We start from the raw sequence: 17,031 nt of genomic DNA on the forward strand, positions 1-17,031 counted from the left end.
AAATATTGATTATTTTGCATTTTTGGAGTCACATTTCTTCCGTCAGATTGGCATTGTAAGCATCGTAACCCTGGAACATGCGTTGTAAATCTGGAAATAAGCCGGGGATTGCCTGTATATGAATGATGTAGAGAAGAAATATAAAATGAAGTATCAAAACGCAGACCAGAAAATAATAAATGCATGCAGACCAACAACATGAAAATGATATTGTTATGATACAATAAAGTTTGTTCATACTTACCTGGCAGATATATATATAGCCATATTTTCTGAAGTCCGACAGAATTTAAAAAAACTTCCGACACACGCAGTGGTCGGCCCGGTGGTTAGTACCCATTCCCGCCGCTGGGAGGCGGGTATCAGGAACCATTCCCATTTTCTATTCCATAATTTTTATTTCCACTGTCCCCTGAGGGAGGTGGGGTGGGTAACTTGATTATAAATATATCTGCCAGGTAAGTATGAACAAACTTTATGTATCATAACAACATCATTTTGTTCATGAAACCTTACCTGGTCAGATGATATATATAGCTGAATCCCACCGTTGGAGGTGGGGAAGGGACAGAATAGAAGGATTTTGGGAAACAAATGCATGCCGATGATTTACATCTTGGTTCCACCTGTTAGCATAGCTGACTTCATGATTACTGTCACCCAAGTCTGCTTCTGCTTTACTAGCGTTGCCAGCGAGGTAGAGACCTATAAAGCTGGTGCACTCCAGATGATCTGTCAACGGGGGCGTGACCACAATGTGACTAGACCATATGACCATACCATGAGGGCTAAGAAGTAAAATAAATATATATATAAAAATATATATATCACCACCTGACCAACCTAGCCAAAAGTTAAGGTGTGTTAACTAAGGCTTAAGAGTTAAGAAGTCGCCGTTGTCGGCGACTCATCAACTAAATTAAGAGCTCTTCCTAACCATTTTCTACAGGATAGGATGAGTGGTACTTCTTGCCCCCAAGATTGTGTCTGCAGACACGTATGGCCCTAGCGAGCAGCAGATCTCATATGCCATCTTCACATCTCGCAGGGAGTGTGAAGTGAACAACCAGAAGTTGCTTCGCTAAAACATGGTACTCTCAGGATGTTGCTGAGTGCCATGCTCTGTTGAAATGCTTCCGAGGCCGCGCCCTCACCTCGTGAGCATTCAGATAAAAAGATTTCAAATCTTTTGTGCAAAACACAATGAAGGAGCATTTTTGAAAGAACTCCTTAACACTAAAGCCAGGGTGTTCTTCGATATGGGCAAGTCTGGTCTTTTCGGAACACTGCAGATTGCCCGAATGACTTCGACTTTCTTGAGTTTTATGTAGATAAAACTTGAGAGACCCGACAGGGCACAGGACTCTCTCTGGCTCCTGCCCACTAACTTGTGCCATCCTTGCCTTCCAAGCTCCTGGCCCAAGGACAAAACGGGTTTCCATTCTTAGGCCACAACGGAAGGCTTAGAGAGCACACCGCCTTGTGTTCTCTAAAGCCAAAACTTCTGACGATGGCTTAAAATCTCACTAACCCTCTTTGTCGTATCTAGGGTGGTTAGAAGAAGGCCTTCCTGATCACATGCAAGAAGTTAACAGGTAGGAAAGGTTCGAATGCTTTGACATCAAGAACTCAGACTACGTCTAAGTTCCATATTGAAAGCTTCGATCGGACATGCACAGTCAGTCCGTCTGTACTAAAGTCAGGTGACCGACCAGTTGACCAGTTCAGACGAATCAAGGACAGCAAGGCTGTACCCTGAAGACCATAAGGCACTATTCTTCGCTGAAGGATGAGTGTCTGGACTGCCTGGGCGATTCAATCTGAGCAAACCTTGGGGGGTGTATCAACGCAACCCAACGTCGTCAGCGAATCAACTCCTGAGCAACTCCTGACTCGAGCTTCTGGTGCCAGGAGAAAGGAGCGAGGAGCAAAAAGGCGATTCAGTCCCAAAGGAAGAATGCCTGACAGTCCAACCTGGTCTCATGTTACACGATCATCGGGGGTGTATAAACGCAACCGACTTCGTCAACAAGAAACTCAGGGCTACTATATGTCGCCTGATCTCGCACGAGTGTCTGACTCCGAGAAAACAGGTGAGACAAAAAGTAGATGGTGAGCGAGTTTCGAGATTCCACAGAACTCAAAGATCGTGAAGGGCTTTGTTGTTTGACAGACGCAAATCTCTGAGCCCAAAGGCCGTCAACAACATATTTGCGTATTCTTTAATAGTTGTGACTGCCAGCTTATCCCATTCTTCAGACGGAAATGGAAGACGGTAATCTTATTCCTGTCAACATCTCGATAGTCTGAACGTAGTCAGACTCAGAGCGGAGAGGTTATAGGTACCTTTCGAGTTAGAGTAGACCGACTCTCTCGGAAAAGGTCCTTGGAAAGTGAACTAGGAAGGATGCGACCTCTGTGAATCCAGGATCCAACATGGGGCGATCAGCGTCATTGTCGCTCCCTGTGTCATAAATATGATATTGTTATGTTACAATAAAGTTTCATACATACTCACCTGGCAGATATATACATAGCTGGGACGACGGAGTCTCAGCTATGTATATATCTGACAGGCAAGTTGATTGTATGAAACCTCTTATTACATTTCCTAAGCGATTGAAAAAGCGAAAAAGAGACTAAACATCCATCCCCGTTCAATATCATAGGATGGCGTTTAATGGTACCGATCCCGGATCAAGAATAAGGGAGCAGAGAAGAAGAAGCCTCTTCGTCCTCAACATATCGAAGAGAAGAATGAAAGAAAGGGCGTCCCTAAAGTCTCCACAACTCTCAACTTACTTCTAAAGAAGATTCCACTCGGAAGTCAATAGTTGCTGCCATCGATCGAGACGATTCGTACGGACTTTTGCAATCCTGTAACGAACCTCTAGAGGATCGTTACATTCTACGCCTGTTGTTATAATAGGCTCTTTCTCGTAAACTCGAACAGGGACCGAGAGAAGATACTTCTTAAGATATGAGAGAGCTGTGGTATATCAGAGTTGATCTGGACCACTGGTTCCAAAAACTCGTTTCGAGGACTGGAGGGACGACCGAATTGCTTTTACTTCTTTCAGATTAAGATCCAGGACATCTGAAACCCTATCCAGATGTCCAGCACCTTCTTTCTATCACCTCAGGTGATAGACGCACTGAGAGATGTTCAGAATCATTCCTAGATCTTGAATAATATTTCAGTTTCCCGGTAGGAAAAAACTGTGGAGGTCTGAATTGCAGTCTATTCGGGGAAACAAACTTCTTCAGGAAGGAAATGGTCCCCAGCAAGCTCATCCATTCCCTCCCCGAGTATGCTTACTTCCCTAATAAGGCTGCGCTTTGCCTAAGCAGGAGAGCATATAAAAGTGCAATGTTGCGGTAGACTCGTAGTTCTATACCATGCGGTAACGAGCATCGAAAGGATTAAGAGAAAACTCTGTTGAACATAGTAAGGCAAAACGAATGCAACGTTTATTCATTTACGTAAGAAAACCCCTCAATCTTAGGCTAAAGTCCGTGATTGTAGGACAGAGATACAGTTAGTCAGTCAATCCCACAGGAGAGACGTAACCGCCAGCACAGAGATACGGTTAGTCAGCCAATCCCGCAGGAGAGAGAGACGTAGCCTACCGCGCATGACAGCGCACGATCTGTTACTGGCTCGGTGGGACTGGAGGACAGACACAGCAGCAGCCAGCAGCTTACGAACGTCGTCTCTTAACTTTATGTCTGGGTTGCCAGCTACCCTATTCTACGAAGAAATAGGTCCGTTATTTTTTGAGCAGAAAGAGACTCTCAAGCTGGTATATTTAAGCGAAACAGAAAACGCTAAATATATAGATGCGTTTGTGTCGTCAGAACACTACCATACAACAGTAAAAGATAAATCGGAAACTCCTGGAAGGCTGCAGGGAGTACCGATTAAATGTCCTTAAAATAATAGGCAATAGAGCTCTCGGTTGCCATCCGAAGAGGTAACTACAGCAAGCGTATATGATTTGAACCAACCAGTAGTAAAATAACGCAAGGCAAAATATGATATTTATATCACAATAAAGTTTTGTTCATACTTACCTGGCAGGACATTATAATATAGCTGAATTCGGAAATACAGCTACATATCTGACAGGCAAGTTTCATGAACAAAACTTAAGAGAGAATCGAAGCAGACAGCTCAAGCTTCTTATGTTTTATTGGACATAAGCGTTCATTGACGTAGTCTACAAGTCTATTTTCTTGTACGAGTCTGCGAATGACGAATGAGAGCTCTTCCGAATCTTGTCAATAAGAGCTTATTCGCTTACGCAATATCAAGTTAATGAGATGTTTGTCAATGAGAACTAACCCATTTACGGGACAAAGAGATATTTTGTCAATGAGGGGATACCCACTTACTTGACAAAACGATAGGTAATATTGTCAATGGGGGAAAGTCACTGAATTGACAAAACGTAATCCAGGAAGTCGAGCCATTTTATTTTCCCGATTCCCGTCTCAACGAGGAAGGGGCAAGAATCCTGTTAAGAGACTGGGCCTTACGGCAGGTAGAACGACGATGTTCAATTCGGCAGCGTAGTCCCGACTAGAAACTAACAAAATCTATCATTTGAAAAACCCTTTCAGATGGGCTAAAAAGCTTGCAAAATTATCCTGGGAAGAGGAAGAAACTCTCCAACCAGCTTCCTCTCCCGTATCACAACTAATGCCTGCTAAAGCTTAAAATTTATTGGCAGTATGGCAAAGGAAGTCCTGTCTTGCGCTATCCTGAAGAGCGTCCTTTTGATGAGTGCCTTTGCAAAAATCCTACTGAACGTTTCCGTTTGGCCGAAAGTCCTGACGTGCAGGACGTCGAGCCTTTACATAAACCCGTAACTGCCTTATCGCAAAGTCTTGACTGCGGTAGAGAAAACGAGATCTTCCCTTGAGCTTTCCTTAACTCCATCCACCTTTGCGAAAAGCAATATAATATTGACAGAGACCTCTTGAATTCACAAAACCCGAGGTCTTGCTGGGTTTCGAAGACGAAGTTGTCTGTTCATTTTAAGCTTCCTCCGAAGCACTGCTTACTTCACATTCTTGAGGCTCAAATCTTAAACAAGAGCTTGAAGAGTTCAACAGAAACGTTCAGCCAGGAGACAAACCTGGCGTGCGCTGGGCGTCCACTGGCGAGGACGCTCGGGGTCCTCGCGCGCGCTCGGCGTCCACTGGAGAGGACGATCGGCATCCACTGGCGCGCGCCTGGCGTCCACTGGTGCGCGCCTGGCGTCCACTGGTGCGCGCCTGGCGTCCATCCGAGCGTCCCGTTCAAGCCGAGCGTCAAAAGAAAGCGTTGCAGAAAAGCGTCACGCTCCTGACAGGCATCAAAACAAGCGAGAGAAGCTGCCTTCTTTTTCATATTTCTCGGTGGAAAGACGTACACGTGATCAGGCGACGTTCGCCTTCTTACTTCTCACTGAAACGCATAACGAGAGAGAGGGGACGTGAAGCATCCTCTTCTATAAAGCTTCTATTTAGAGGGCGCGAGTCCTTTCCGAGAGCTTCAACACCCCTGCACGGGGAGGACGAGAAGAACAATCCTTCGAGATTCGTGCACGTGCGCGATTCTTCCGCCAGCCTGAGGAAGCGTCAACAGGTCCTACCGAAGGGACGCCAGATCGATGTGGGTTCCCCGTAACCCTCCTTCGGCTTTCGACATGGCGTCTCCCTGGTCCTGGGAGTCCGACAGATGTCTAGGCCTAGAGGCGTTATGGGGCGGATCTGACGTTCCCTCCTGACGAGAGAGAGGACGTGAAGCATCCTCTTCTCTAAAGCTTCTTAGAGGGCGCGAGTCCTTCCGAGACCTCCAACCCTTGCGCGGGGAGGACGCCTCGGAGGACGAGAAGCAATCCTTCAGGATTCGTGCACGTGCACGCACTTTGGCAGTCTGGGGATTTTCATCAGAAAACTGCCGAAGCACGCCAGATCGGTGGGGGTTCCTCGTAACCCTCCTTCGGCTTTCGACATGCTCTCTCCCCGGGTCCTGGGAGTCAAGCAGAGGTCCCGGCCTAGAGCGAAAATAAGGCCGATCTGACGCACCCTCCACTACACAAGGGGCACTCACTGCACTTAGCCACTTCACTATTGCTCTCTAAACAAGCACTCGATTCTAAGTTACGAATCGAAAGAGTATAAGAGAAAGGGCAATAACCTCTACAGACACTGTTTTAGGGCCCGAAGGCAACATTACAGGGTTAGGAGTAACAATAACAGAAGTAGCACTCTTCACAACAATGGAGAGCGATCACCTCTCGCAGACATATTCATAACCCGTAGGCCATACTATAGGGTTAGGCAAAATAAAGTCTACAGGAAGGTTAGCAGGTTCACTACCCTGACTTTTGTTTACTGATTAATTTTTTTGCGTACATACGATCATACTTTTTCCTTACGGAATTAGACATGTTTACTGATTAATTGCGTACATACGAATCATACGTCTTCCTTACGGAATTAGACAAAGTCTCACACTCCTTACATGACAAATCTCAAGAAAGAAGCAAGACCCATACCCCTCGTGCATACCAAGTGCGGATCTACCGAAGCTTTCGGTAGCCACACCCTATCTTTGCAGACAACACCCTCTGAAACTAGCCTAACTAGATTCAGATATCTTATGCAAAAATGAATCAAATTCAAATAAATTTAAGATAGCGTATGCCTAGCCACAAATCCAAGTAAATAAATTAAAAGACAATTAGGATACTTAGCGGCAATGAAGTTCCAAAATCCTAAGCCGGAGGTACTGAAAACAGGTGTTTTCAGCACCGGTGACAGAAAAATTATGAATAGAAAATGGGAATGGTTCCTGATACCCGCCTCCGAGCGGCGGGAATGGGTACTAACCACCTGGCCGACCACTGCGTGTGTCGGAAGTTTTTTTAAATTCTGTCGGACTTCAGAAAATACGGCTATATATATATCTGACAGGTAAGTTTCATGAACAAATCTAAGTTTAAAAACCTGTTACCTATGAACTTACTCTACATTAGGATCCTGAGAAAGTTCAGTGCAATCATTTACAAAGCTATCGTTAGCATATCCATCTTCATTGTCACTCTCATCACTGGAGACCACAATGCCATCACAAGAGAGTTGAGCTTCTTTTTCAATAAATTCTAACCCTTTCTGCAAAAGAAAAAGATACTTAATCAGAAGAAATCTTTAAAACATAAAAAACAGACAGTGTAGCATAACTATCTGGGTTTTACATTGCAAAAACTTATTAAAGTGAATCATTTTAAAAGGAGGGAAACTAACCTCTTTGCGCTTTAATAACTTCTTCGTTTTTGTTTCCTCTGTAGGTTTTGACTGTCGATATGGAAGACGAGCATCTAGTCTAAAATCCTCCTCATCATCTTCTTCAAAGGATATATTTTCCCGATTTGTAGTAACCTTTCTTTTATCCAGCACTGAATTTGAACTAGTATTACTTTCTGAATTACTTTTATGGAAAGAATTGTCCTCACTATCTGAACCCAGAACATTGCATGCTTTTCTTTCTCTTCTTTTCCATACATAACCAGTATCTTGAGATGCACAAAAGGAACCCGGGCTTTTCAATAACTTAACTTTTTTACTAGAATGAGATGAATTCAACAAACTGTCATCTTCAGATGATGATCTCTTGGGGGTTCTTTTTGAAGACATTTTGGTAAGACTTCCCAATTCACCAAGAGAATTTGATAAATTACTCTTAGATGGGTCTTTCTTGGAAACAGAGGATAAGGGCTCCTTGGATAGATTACCAGATTTCAAAGATTCATTTTGTTTACCAGATTCATTCCCCTCACAATCATTTACAACTGGCTGGAACTCGCCAGTGCCAAATAAATCAAACTGAGGAATAGATGGGTTGGGACTCTCTGTTTGAAAATCATCATCAAAGTCTATTTCATCCATTAAGGAAAAGTTAGGGCAAGCTTCGGTACCTAACTTCTCAGAGCTGGCTCTTCGGCTCAACAACGACGGTTTCTTCTGTGAGGATGTAGTGATTTTCTTGTAATCTACAGTACCTATATCATTCGCTAGCGCTTCAATCTTATTTTCAGCATTAAGTTTCACTGAGGATACCCCTTGTTTTCTTTGGAAAGGAGATTTTTTACTCAATTTTGACATCCTAAATGAACTTTCACTAACTGACTTATTGTTTCTAGTTTCATCAGCACTTTGATCAACAATATCAATAATTTGTGTGACACTCAAAAGTCTTTGTGATTTTGGTTGGAATGTATTAATGGGACCACCATAATCTTTGGAAGAAGGTGCACCACTTTCCTTATGTCTATCAGCTGCACTAGGATTGTGTTCCTTTTCACCAAAATCATTCATTTCTATGTCAGCAAAAATATCTTCATCTAGGCTAAGATCAAAACTCACTTTGTCAAGCGTATTTTTTAAAAGAGACTTATTGTCTTGAGAACTAACATTAGGATGATTATCTTTACAAAAAGATCTATGAATTATCTTTTCTTCAAGGTTTGACTCTTGCTGTGTCACTCTAAAACTGGAAGAACAGTCTTTCTTATCTGCATGAGGTGCAATTTTGGTGGAATTCTTCAAAGGACTAATATTTGATGCACTATCATTCAATCTGGCAGAAACTAACTTTCTACCTTCATAATCACTTGCATGCTTTTGTAATCTGTTATTTTCCTTACTAATTTGCTTTTCAATCTTTTTATTCATTTGATGATTCTGAGTCATGTCTGTGCTGTCGGAATTTTCAATATTTTCACATACCCCTAAACTTTTAGTATTTTCTTTAAATAGCATTCGCTGTGATGATCTTTGAAATGATTCAACTGGAGGTTCACTTGAGATATTCTCATGAGCGCTATTCACTCCTATATCAGGTGGATCAATGTGATATAATTCAAATTTACATGTTTCATCTTTTACTACATCTGGTTCTTTATTCTTGTTCGCCTCTCCCGCATCTCTACAGCTTTTACTCTCCACTCTAGGGTCAGACTCCTTGCCTGCAAAAGTAAATCGACTTAGCTTGAGGTGTATTCTATCCCCAGTGCTTAATGTTGAAGTTTTATTGGCAAGAGAAGCAGAGCTATTGATGCTGGCATTAGTCTGATTGCTTTCCTTGATGATTTCTCCTCTGTTTGGGGTGAGTGTTTCTTCTGTAAGCAGCATAGAATTTTTTTCTATCGCAGTGATTTCGGGTGTTGTCATTTTAAATAAACGTTTGGCATTCACTTTTGGAGTTGATGAACATATCTTCAAGTTAGTTCTCAGAGGCTTCCTGTATGTAGATGTAAGTATAGGACTTACCTCTGTAACAATTGAAGTTGCCACTTCGTCGTCATTCTTCCTTGGAGTAAGTATATCTAATTCATTAGTGGGAGAATATTCTTTTCCTGTATCTTCAGTGAAATTTTTTTCTATATCACTATCTTCTGCATAAACAATCATTTTAACAGGCTCACTGTTCAAAGAAGTCTTTGGTTTATTACATAAACTGGTACTTAATACATTTCTCATCGAAAAGTTAAGATTAGGAAGATCATCATCATCATCATCATCATCATACATTTGATTCTTTATTCTGATTGCTGATGAAACTCCTTTTTTGTCCAAAAGGCAATTCAAGGCAGGTTTATCAAGAGAATAGTCATCCAGGTTTATTCTGTTTTTTTCTTCCACCCAATCATCTATAGCTCTGAGAACTTCAGAAGGACTTTCTGGTTCATCATTTCCTTCCCATTCTAAGAGACAGTCAGTTCTGGGTGGGCTACAAATCCGAAAAGGGGACTTTCTCCCACACAACGGAAGCTTAGTTATCCTAAATGAATTACTTTCATTGTCATCAATTTGCTTATTGGCATCACTATGTAAAAATCTGTCCTCCTTAACACTGTCAACTTTCATGTGATCTTTATCTGTTGGAATTACCACCATTAAATGGTCACTTGCTTGAGAGTTTGGATTAGAAATTTGAGAAAACTGATTCTTTTCCACTCTGGGATTATCCTCAATGCTAGGTTGAACAAAGTCACCATCTATCACTGTGACATCATCATCTTCACTATCATCAAGATGACCATCATTAACCTTTTTTGTTCCACTGGCAATGCATTCTTCATGATTAATGGCACCTTTAGACACCTGCGAGTTATTCTGAGTATTCCTAAAAGCACTGAGAGATATTTTCGGGAACATGGAGGTAATCAGTGCATTCTTCTTGGCAGTCTTATTATTTTCAACTGTAGATTTTTTACCTATCTTTGGTCGTCTTTTGTTTCCACACAATTTTGGTTCTGGAACCATCAACTGCTTATGGTAAGAATCTTCTGAAAAAAAAATATAATCATTTTACTAAATCAAAACTCCTATAAACAAAGAGCTACAAAATAACAAGCAATATAAGAACATTCAAGTGTACTTAAATCAAAGGGAACTAAAAGCCTAAGCTGCAAAAGGGCAAAGGCCATGGTAAAGAGGCTATGGCAGACACTAATTTGTTATACAATGTGTACCGATAAAACATAATGAAGTGCCATACAACCATCTTGCATATTCCAGCTATTTTGCAAAGTTTCACAAAAGCATGTGGCTAGCAGTTCCTTCCTACTGATGGGTCAAAGATGCTCATGAGAGTGCAGTCACTCAGTGACTGATTTTCAAGTTATTTTTCTGATTTTCAAAACTTCAGAAATCACGTGTCAGGGACAATTTGACGCTGAATTAAGGCTAATTATGATGGATAGGTTTGTATGAAAAATTTGGTTTTACTTAATAAAAATTAAAACTTCTTCTAACAGCAAATGTCAAGTTTTGAAAGAAAATCAAAGTAATGTGAAGTTTTGACTTACCCAATTATAACAATTTCTTAAATGAAATTTAAAAAGACAAACCCTCAATACTAGACCTGTCTGAGTCAAATGGTTTGACCCAGTATTCCAATTAATGACTCTAACATCAATAAAAATATAATAATAAACCTAAGGGAGTAAATAAACAAAGCCACATAATATGTACAAACCTTTTACATACGACATATCTAAAAAAGCTGCCATTTCTAATCCATATGGATCCTCATCAGGCCCAATTGTGACTTGTAAATTAACAAATTCAGTAAGCTGGACAAGATGGTTACTGCGTGAAGAATGACCGATGTGATGAGCTTGTTGCAAAGAGTTGTGCCATGGTTGGTACAGTCCAAGGTCAATGAAATTCCCATCCTCCTCTGCAATGCAACACTTCACAGTAACCAACAAGAAAAATAAACCCAGTGTTCAGAGTAATTTTAATATCAATCAATAAAACAATACGGCAATGAAATCATCAAGATTGTTACAATAAATGCTACAAAAATATTCACCAATTTCAAACATGGAACAAACAGAACTGAACTGAAAATAAACAACAGCTACTTAGACAAAACAAGTAGACCAAAAACTAATTTCTTGGCCAATATTATGCAATAATAATCATTGTACACAAAACAGAATTTCAGTTTATTATCACAAATCAGATTATTTTTATTGGGAAAAATATGCCCAGAATCATATCTTTAAAAATAACTCCCTTTATAAAGTCTACAAATAAAATAATTAATCCTCACACACATGAGCTTGATATTCATTACTAGATGAAATTTATCTAGGCTTTAGCTGACAGTACTTTTACATGAATTACCATAAAGCAGGGGATAGAGGAGAGGAGGTACTTCGTCTAAAACTTGACTGAGTTTTTGTTATTTATGGACACATTTGTATAAGGTCTGATTTGAATATTGCTTACGAGGCCCTGTGATCTAAACCTTTAAAAGGAAAAGTTGAAGTATTAGTGCTTGTGATGATGACGAATAATGATGGATATCAACAATTAGCAGAATCAGGGATAATCTTTTTACAGAAAAAACCTTACCATTTCCAATTAATGATTTGTACTTGCAGACTTGCAAGTACAGAAAAATCCTTGCACTGTATGTACTTATAAAAAAAATGCACTAAATTCCATAACCTGATTATGGAAGGTTACTAATGATATATGCCCTAATAAAAGTGAATGCAATGTTAGTATTAATTTTACTTCAGTTCTACGTACAACAGATATTAAAATGTTCAATTACCTCCTGAAGGAAGACAGGCCTCCTAAATACCTTAGCTGAAGAAATCACAAAAGGAACAAAATTTTCATAAACTCTACAACACTTAAGGGGGCCGGCCGGAACCCCTATATATGGGGGTATAGGGCGAAAAATGCAAATTCATGAAAAAATTCATGGAGGTTCATATGGCAATTGAGAATACGTATACGAAATATTTAGTCAAAATTCCTCTTACTTTCGTAGTTACAGGGTACAGTGGTACCTCGACATAAGAAAGGCTCAACTTACGAAAAACTCCAGATACGAAAGCAAATAAGACAAATTTTACAGCTCTACATACGAAAAGTTTTCAAGATACGAAAGGTTGTTGCTGTAAAGTCCCGAGATTCGCCCAGACCACCGAGAACAATTTTAAAACTCCCGCGCCGCCAACTGAGTAAACTCGCCACCATCCTCCCGCTCTCCCATTGGTTCCTGATGCTAGTCACCCCATAAGGTCCTGCTCTCCTATTGGTCAGCATCTACCCCTTGTGCTTTAAGTATTCTATTGGTAAAAGGATGCTGTAAATTGAAAAACTTATTCATGCAATACATTTAATAAAAAAAAAAACATTAGGTAAAGATAGAATAAAGAATAGAAATTAATGGATATTATACTGTTTGCTAGTTTCAGTAGTTGAAGAGAGATAATGAAAATTTATGGCTTACTGTGTAAAGTAATACATTTAATTAAAAAAAATTGTGAATTAGATATCATAATTTATAAAATAAATCAGACTGCCAACAAATACGTATTTTTTAGAATTCTTCTTCTGTTTTAACATTACATTACGTAATACGTATGTTTCATTATAGCTGTCAGTAACTCGGTATCTCCATTAGGTAAAGATAGAATAAAGAATAGAAATGAATGGTAATTATACTGTTTGGTAGTTTCATTAGTTGAAGAGAGATACTAATGAAAATTTATGGCTTACTGTGTGCTAGGAAAAATGATTGCTTGGCGTTCGTTCGGTACTCGTAAGACGGGTAAGAGTAAGAGCTGAATGTAAATAATCGATTGGAAGGTTTTTTGTTTGTTTGTTTGTGTATTATAGTTAATGATTAATTAATAATTATTTGAAATGAGTACATACTGATTATTTATACATTTTATTGGCATATTCTAAGCTTTTAGCTCTTAGGTTTAGATGTCAGAATCATAGACTAGGCTACAGTAGCAACCGCTAACATAGGCTAGGCTTATTGCTAAGGGACATATGCTAAAGTCCTAATATATGCAGTAAAAATGGGGTTGAACATTACATGCAGTTGAATATTACTCAAGTATGTACAGTATTTTGCCTTTTTGGAGTCACATTTCTTCCATCGGATCGACGTCGTAACCCTAGAACATGTGTTTTAGGCCTGGAAATATAATTTACTGGGGTGTTTTTGGAGGGCTTGGAACGGATTAGCCATTTTACCTGTAAAATGTGGTCCAAGATACAAAAACCTCATGATACGAAGGGCGCCTCGGAACGGATTAATTTCGTATCTCGAGGTACTACTGTAATTAGTTAACGTAACTCAATAAGCCTAAAACATTGATCTGTACAAGAAAATGCAATATTTCTTCTATTATCATAAATTTTGATAATTACTGTCAAAGAAATTGGGAGAAATGGCATCTGTAGACATTCCCCGAGTCGAGAAGGGAGACTTCACTTCAGTCAGGTACCAAGTCCAACCATCAGTGCGAGCACAAACTTCAAGTAGTCTACAAGTTCGATTTCACCTCTGACATTCGCTTGCTTTTACGTATGTTTATGCATGTTTCGGCAAGAATTTGATCATGGTAATGAGGAAAAGAAAAGGAAAACATCTAGCTAACATACAGACGAAGAAAAATCGCTCAAGTATTATTACAGAATATCATAATATACATGTAGTTAGTGAAGAGAGAGGGGAGGGTTGCGTAGGAAGGGTTGCGTAGTAACGCCCCCGATTTGCCTGACAGCACACGTCACACTGTGCCCAAGGCTACAATCTTTGAGCAAAGAGATCTTCATTTATGATAAATAACAAAGTTTTGGTTTTTTAATACCCAAAATGGAATATGAAATTCATAATAATCATGATTTATTAAATTGTCTTTGTAAAAAGAGAGTACACCTTTGAGTTTCACCTCTGACATTCTCTTGCATTTACGTTTGTTTATCTTTGTTTCAGCAAGAATTTCATCATGCCAAAGGGAAAATACAAGGAAAACATCTCGCTGTAATAAGCCGAGTTAGTGAAGGAGAGAGAGAGAGAGTTGCGTAGGAAGGAGTGCCCCATCTTACCTCAAGCAGTGCCCCAACCCCAGGCTACGATATATGAGTTTAAGGGGATCATCATTTATGATTAAATATGAAAATTAAAAATAGATTTGGTTTATTAATACACAAAAAAGAAAATATACATTCATAATAATCATTATTTATTAAACTTGTCTTTATAGAAATACGAAGGAAAACTTTGAACGCCCGTATCTCAAAACTATACTTAATGACCTTCAAAATCTATCTTCTCACTTAGTTTTAAAGCTATAACATTGGAATTTGGTATATAACTCAGAAAGACATTATAGAACAATCAAATAGAGCCCTTTTTTTCCAATTTTTCTTTTGTCTTTTTTTATAAATTTTTTTCTCTTGATTTATAGGGTCTATTTTTTTACCGTATTGAAAAATTCATATCTAGCAAAAAAATTACTTTTAGAAAAAAAACTCCTCATTCGATTGGAGGTCTACATCAGGTCTATATATGGTAGTAATCCTAGGTCTTAATATTAAATATCAAGGGAGGAGATAGAATTTGAAAAATTGTTATTTTCGGGATAAATTGCCCTGGCGTCACAAAAACCGAAGGTCAGAGGCAAAAATCATATGCAGTTTGGAGATGTCCCAAGTCACCTTATTAAGTGGTATGAATATCAAAGTCCTGTCCTTAAAAAATGGCATTAGCCGGCCGGCCCCCTTAAGGAGTCCTTTGAATGTCATCTAAAATTAGGTCACTAAAGACTAAGTTGTAGGCTTTCTTACCTTCACTATCCAGACACAGAAAAGAAGGTTTAGGAATAGCTTTAAAATCTTCCCTCGGCACCCATAGATTATCCCTATACCAATTCCATTCCTCTTCCGAAAGGAATCCATGCTTTTCCTGAAATTCACAAAAAAAAAAAAAAAATTATTACCCTAATTTCAGTAGCTCTGTTAAACAGTAAAAACAATGATAAGAAGCCTTAAAGTGATCCTTTATTCACTATAGTTGAAATACAGGGCAAAGATAATGAAAAACTCTGCATGATGAACTTCTGAAACACCATTCTAAATACATTTTCTGCTGAATACATCTTTCTGGTAACCTTCTTCGACTCGCCAAGAGAAAATGAACTAATTAATGACTGTTAGGTTTAGGTAAAAAACCTGCAGAAAAATATCAACAAAATCTATAAAAAGAAGAATTATGTGAAAGAACACAAATTTACTGTAATATGAAAAAAAAAATCCTGATACAGACAGTTAACATTAAGACTAGTCATACATACCTTATGAGTAGAGCTGCTATGTGAAGGAAACTTTAAGGTTGAGTTTGAGGACAAAGCTTTCTTTCGTCCTCTCTTGGTGGGGACTTTCCATTCATCAACTTTCATATGAAGTTTTTGACAAGTAGGACTGATTCCTGTTTAACATTCAAAAAGCATATGCAATATTCAGTTTAGACAATTGATCTAAAGAGTAAGATGACAGCATTAGCTGGGTAGTTGTTTACAATTGTCATTTCAAACTAAAAGACAACTTAAATTTATTAATATACTTCAACTTTGTAACTCTATGAGAGAAGTGCCAACCACTCTATTAACATATATTAATATGTGAAAGGAGAAAAGAGGACAGAAGTAAGCCAAATGAGTAAACTCCTACCTGCAGGAATCATTTTAGGACAATGAGTATAAAGAAAATGATTCAGTTTTTCCTTGTTTGCCAAAGCAATGTTAATAGTCCTCTTCTGATACTGACTGGCATTGTACATCTGCAAAATTAAAAAAAAAAGTTGTTCAGAAGCCTTGACTTTCAAAGAAATATTTATAATCTATTTTTCAACTTGGTTTCACAACCTTGAAAAGTAAAAATATGTCTCGATCCACAGTTTCCAGTAAAACAATGCTAATATTAAAAAATACCTGCTCTTCCTTTCCTTTTGTTATAAGCACAACAATGCGTCCCTCTCTCTTACGCCCTGTTCGACCCATTCTTTGTACCAAACGAATCGGAGACTTGGGAGCATCATAACATATGATCAAGTCAACATCTCCAATGTCCAGCCCTTGATTAAAATAACAAAACAGATCTCACCAAGGGAAACAGAGAATTTACCAATGTAAATGGAGAGTTTGTCTTAACTAACATACACTAAATAATTATACCAAAATCTATTGCACAAACTGTAAAAATGGCAATAATTCACAAAGTTGATACTTTGTAGGATTTGCAAAACAATAAACTGTGAAAAATACCTTCTTCTCCAACACATGTAGACACAAGTGTGTTGAAACCACCTTCTTTGAACTGCTTCACTACCTAAAATGCGAAGGTAAATTATATTTGAGTGTATCATACCAACAGATATTTTTCCAACACCACATACGCTCAACATATCCTTGTCAATCAATCTTTAATGGAAACACCAAACAGAAATCTCTATTACATGAAAAATTTTACAGCAACTACTACACAGCTTGGCTCCTTTAAATGCAGCTTCATAAAACAATGGTTGCATTATCAAAATTAAAATCTACTCTTTGAAAAAGTTAGACCAAACAATTATTCATAACCACTTTAGCTTTTTCTTTATGCTTCACTGGGTTGGAAATTCAAGCTCTTTCCTTGTTTGTCCTTATATTT

The 17,031-nt window shown here is 38.9% G+C and overlaps 1 protein-coding gene across 5 annotated transcripts in view; it reads right to left on the reverse strand.

The window, feature by feature from the left end:
- LOC135209988 (Fanconi anemia group M protein homolog) overlaps positions 1 to 17,031 on the reverse strand; it is a 99,742-nt gene that overhangs the window by 10,930 nt on the left and 71,781 nt on the right. For 4 of the 5 annotated variants that reach the window (XM_064242711.1, XM_064242715.1, XM_064242714.1 and 1 more), the window contains exons 12-19: positions 16,644 to 16,707; positions 16,311 to 16,453; positions 16,051 to 16,159; positions 15,675 to 15,808; positions 15,169 to 15,286; positions 11,033 to 11,236; positions 7,297 to 10,340; positions 7,019 to 7,164 (exon numbers count right to left, since the gene is read on the reverse strand). In XM_064242711.1, coding sequence (XP_064098781.1) covers positions 7,019 to 7,164; positions 7,297 to 10,340; positions 11,033 to 11,236; positions 15,169 to 15,286; positions 15,675 to 15,808; positions 16,051 to 16,159; positions 16,311 to 16,453; positions 16,644 to 16,707 — 3,962 coding nt within the window. The remainder of the gene's footprint in view (positions 1 to 7,018; positions 7,165 to 7,296; positions 10,341 to 11,032; positions 11,237 to 15,168; positions 15,287 to 15,674; positions 15,809 to 16,050; positions 16,160 to 16,310; positions 16,454 to 16,643; positions 16,708 to 17,031) is intronic. The other variant, XM_064242712.1, reaches the window with a different exon arrangement.

The sequence above is a fragment of the Macrobrachium nipponense genome, chromosome 39 (assembly GCF_015104395.2).
Source record: "Macrobrachium nipponense isolate FS-2020 chromosome 39, ASM1510439v2, whole genome shotgun sequence".
Taxonomy (NCBI): Eukaryota; Metazoa; Arthropoda; class Malacostraca; order Decapoda; family Palaemonidae; genus Macrobrachium; species Macrobrachium nipponense.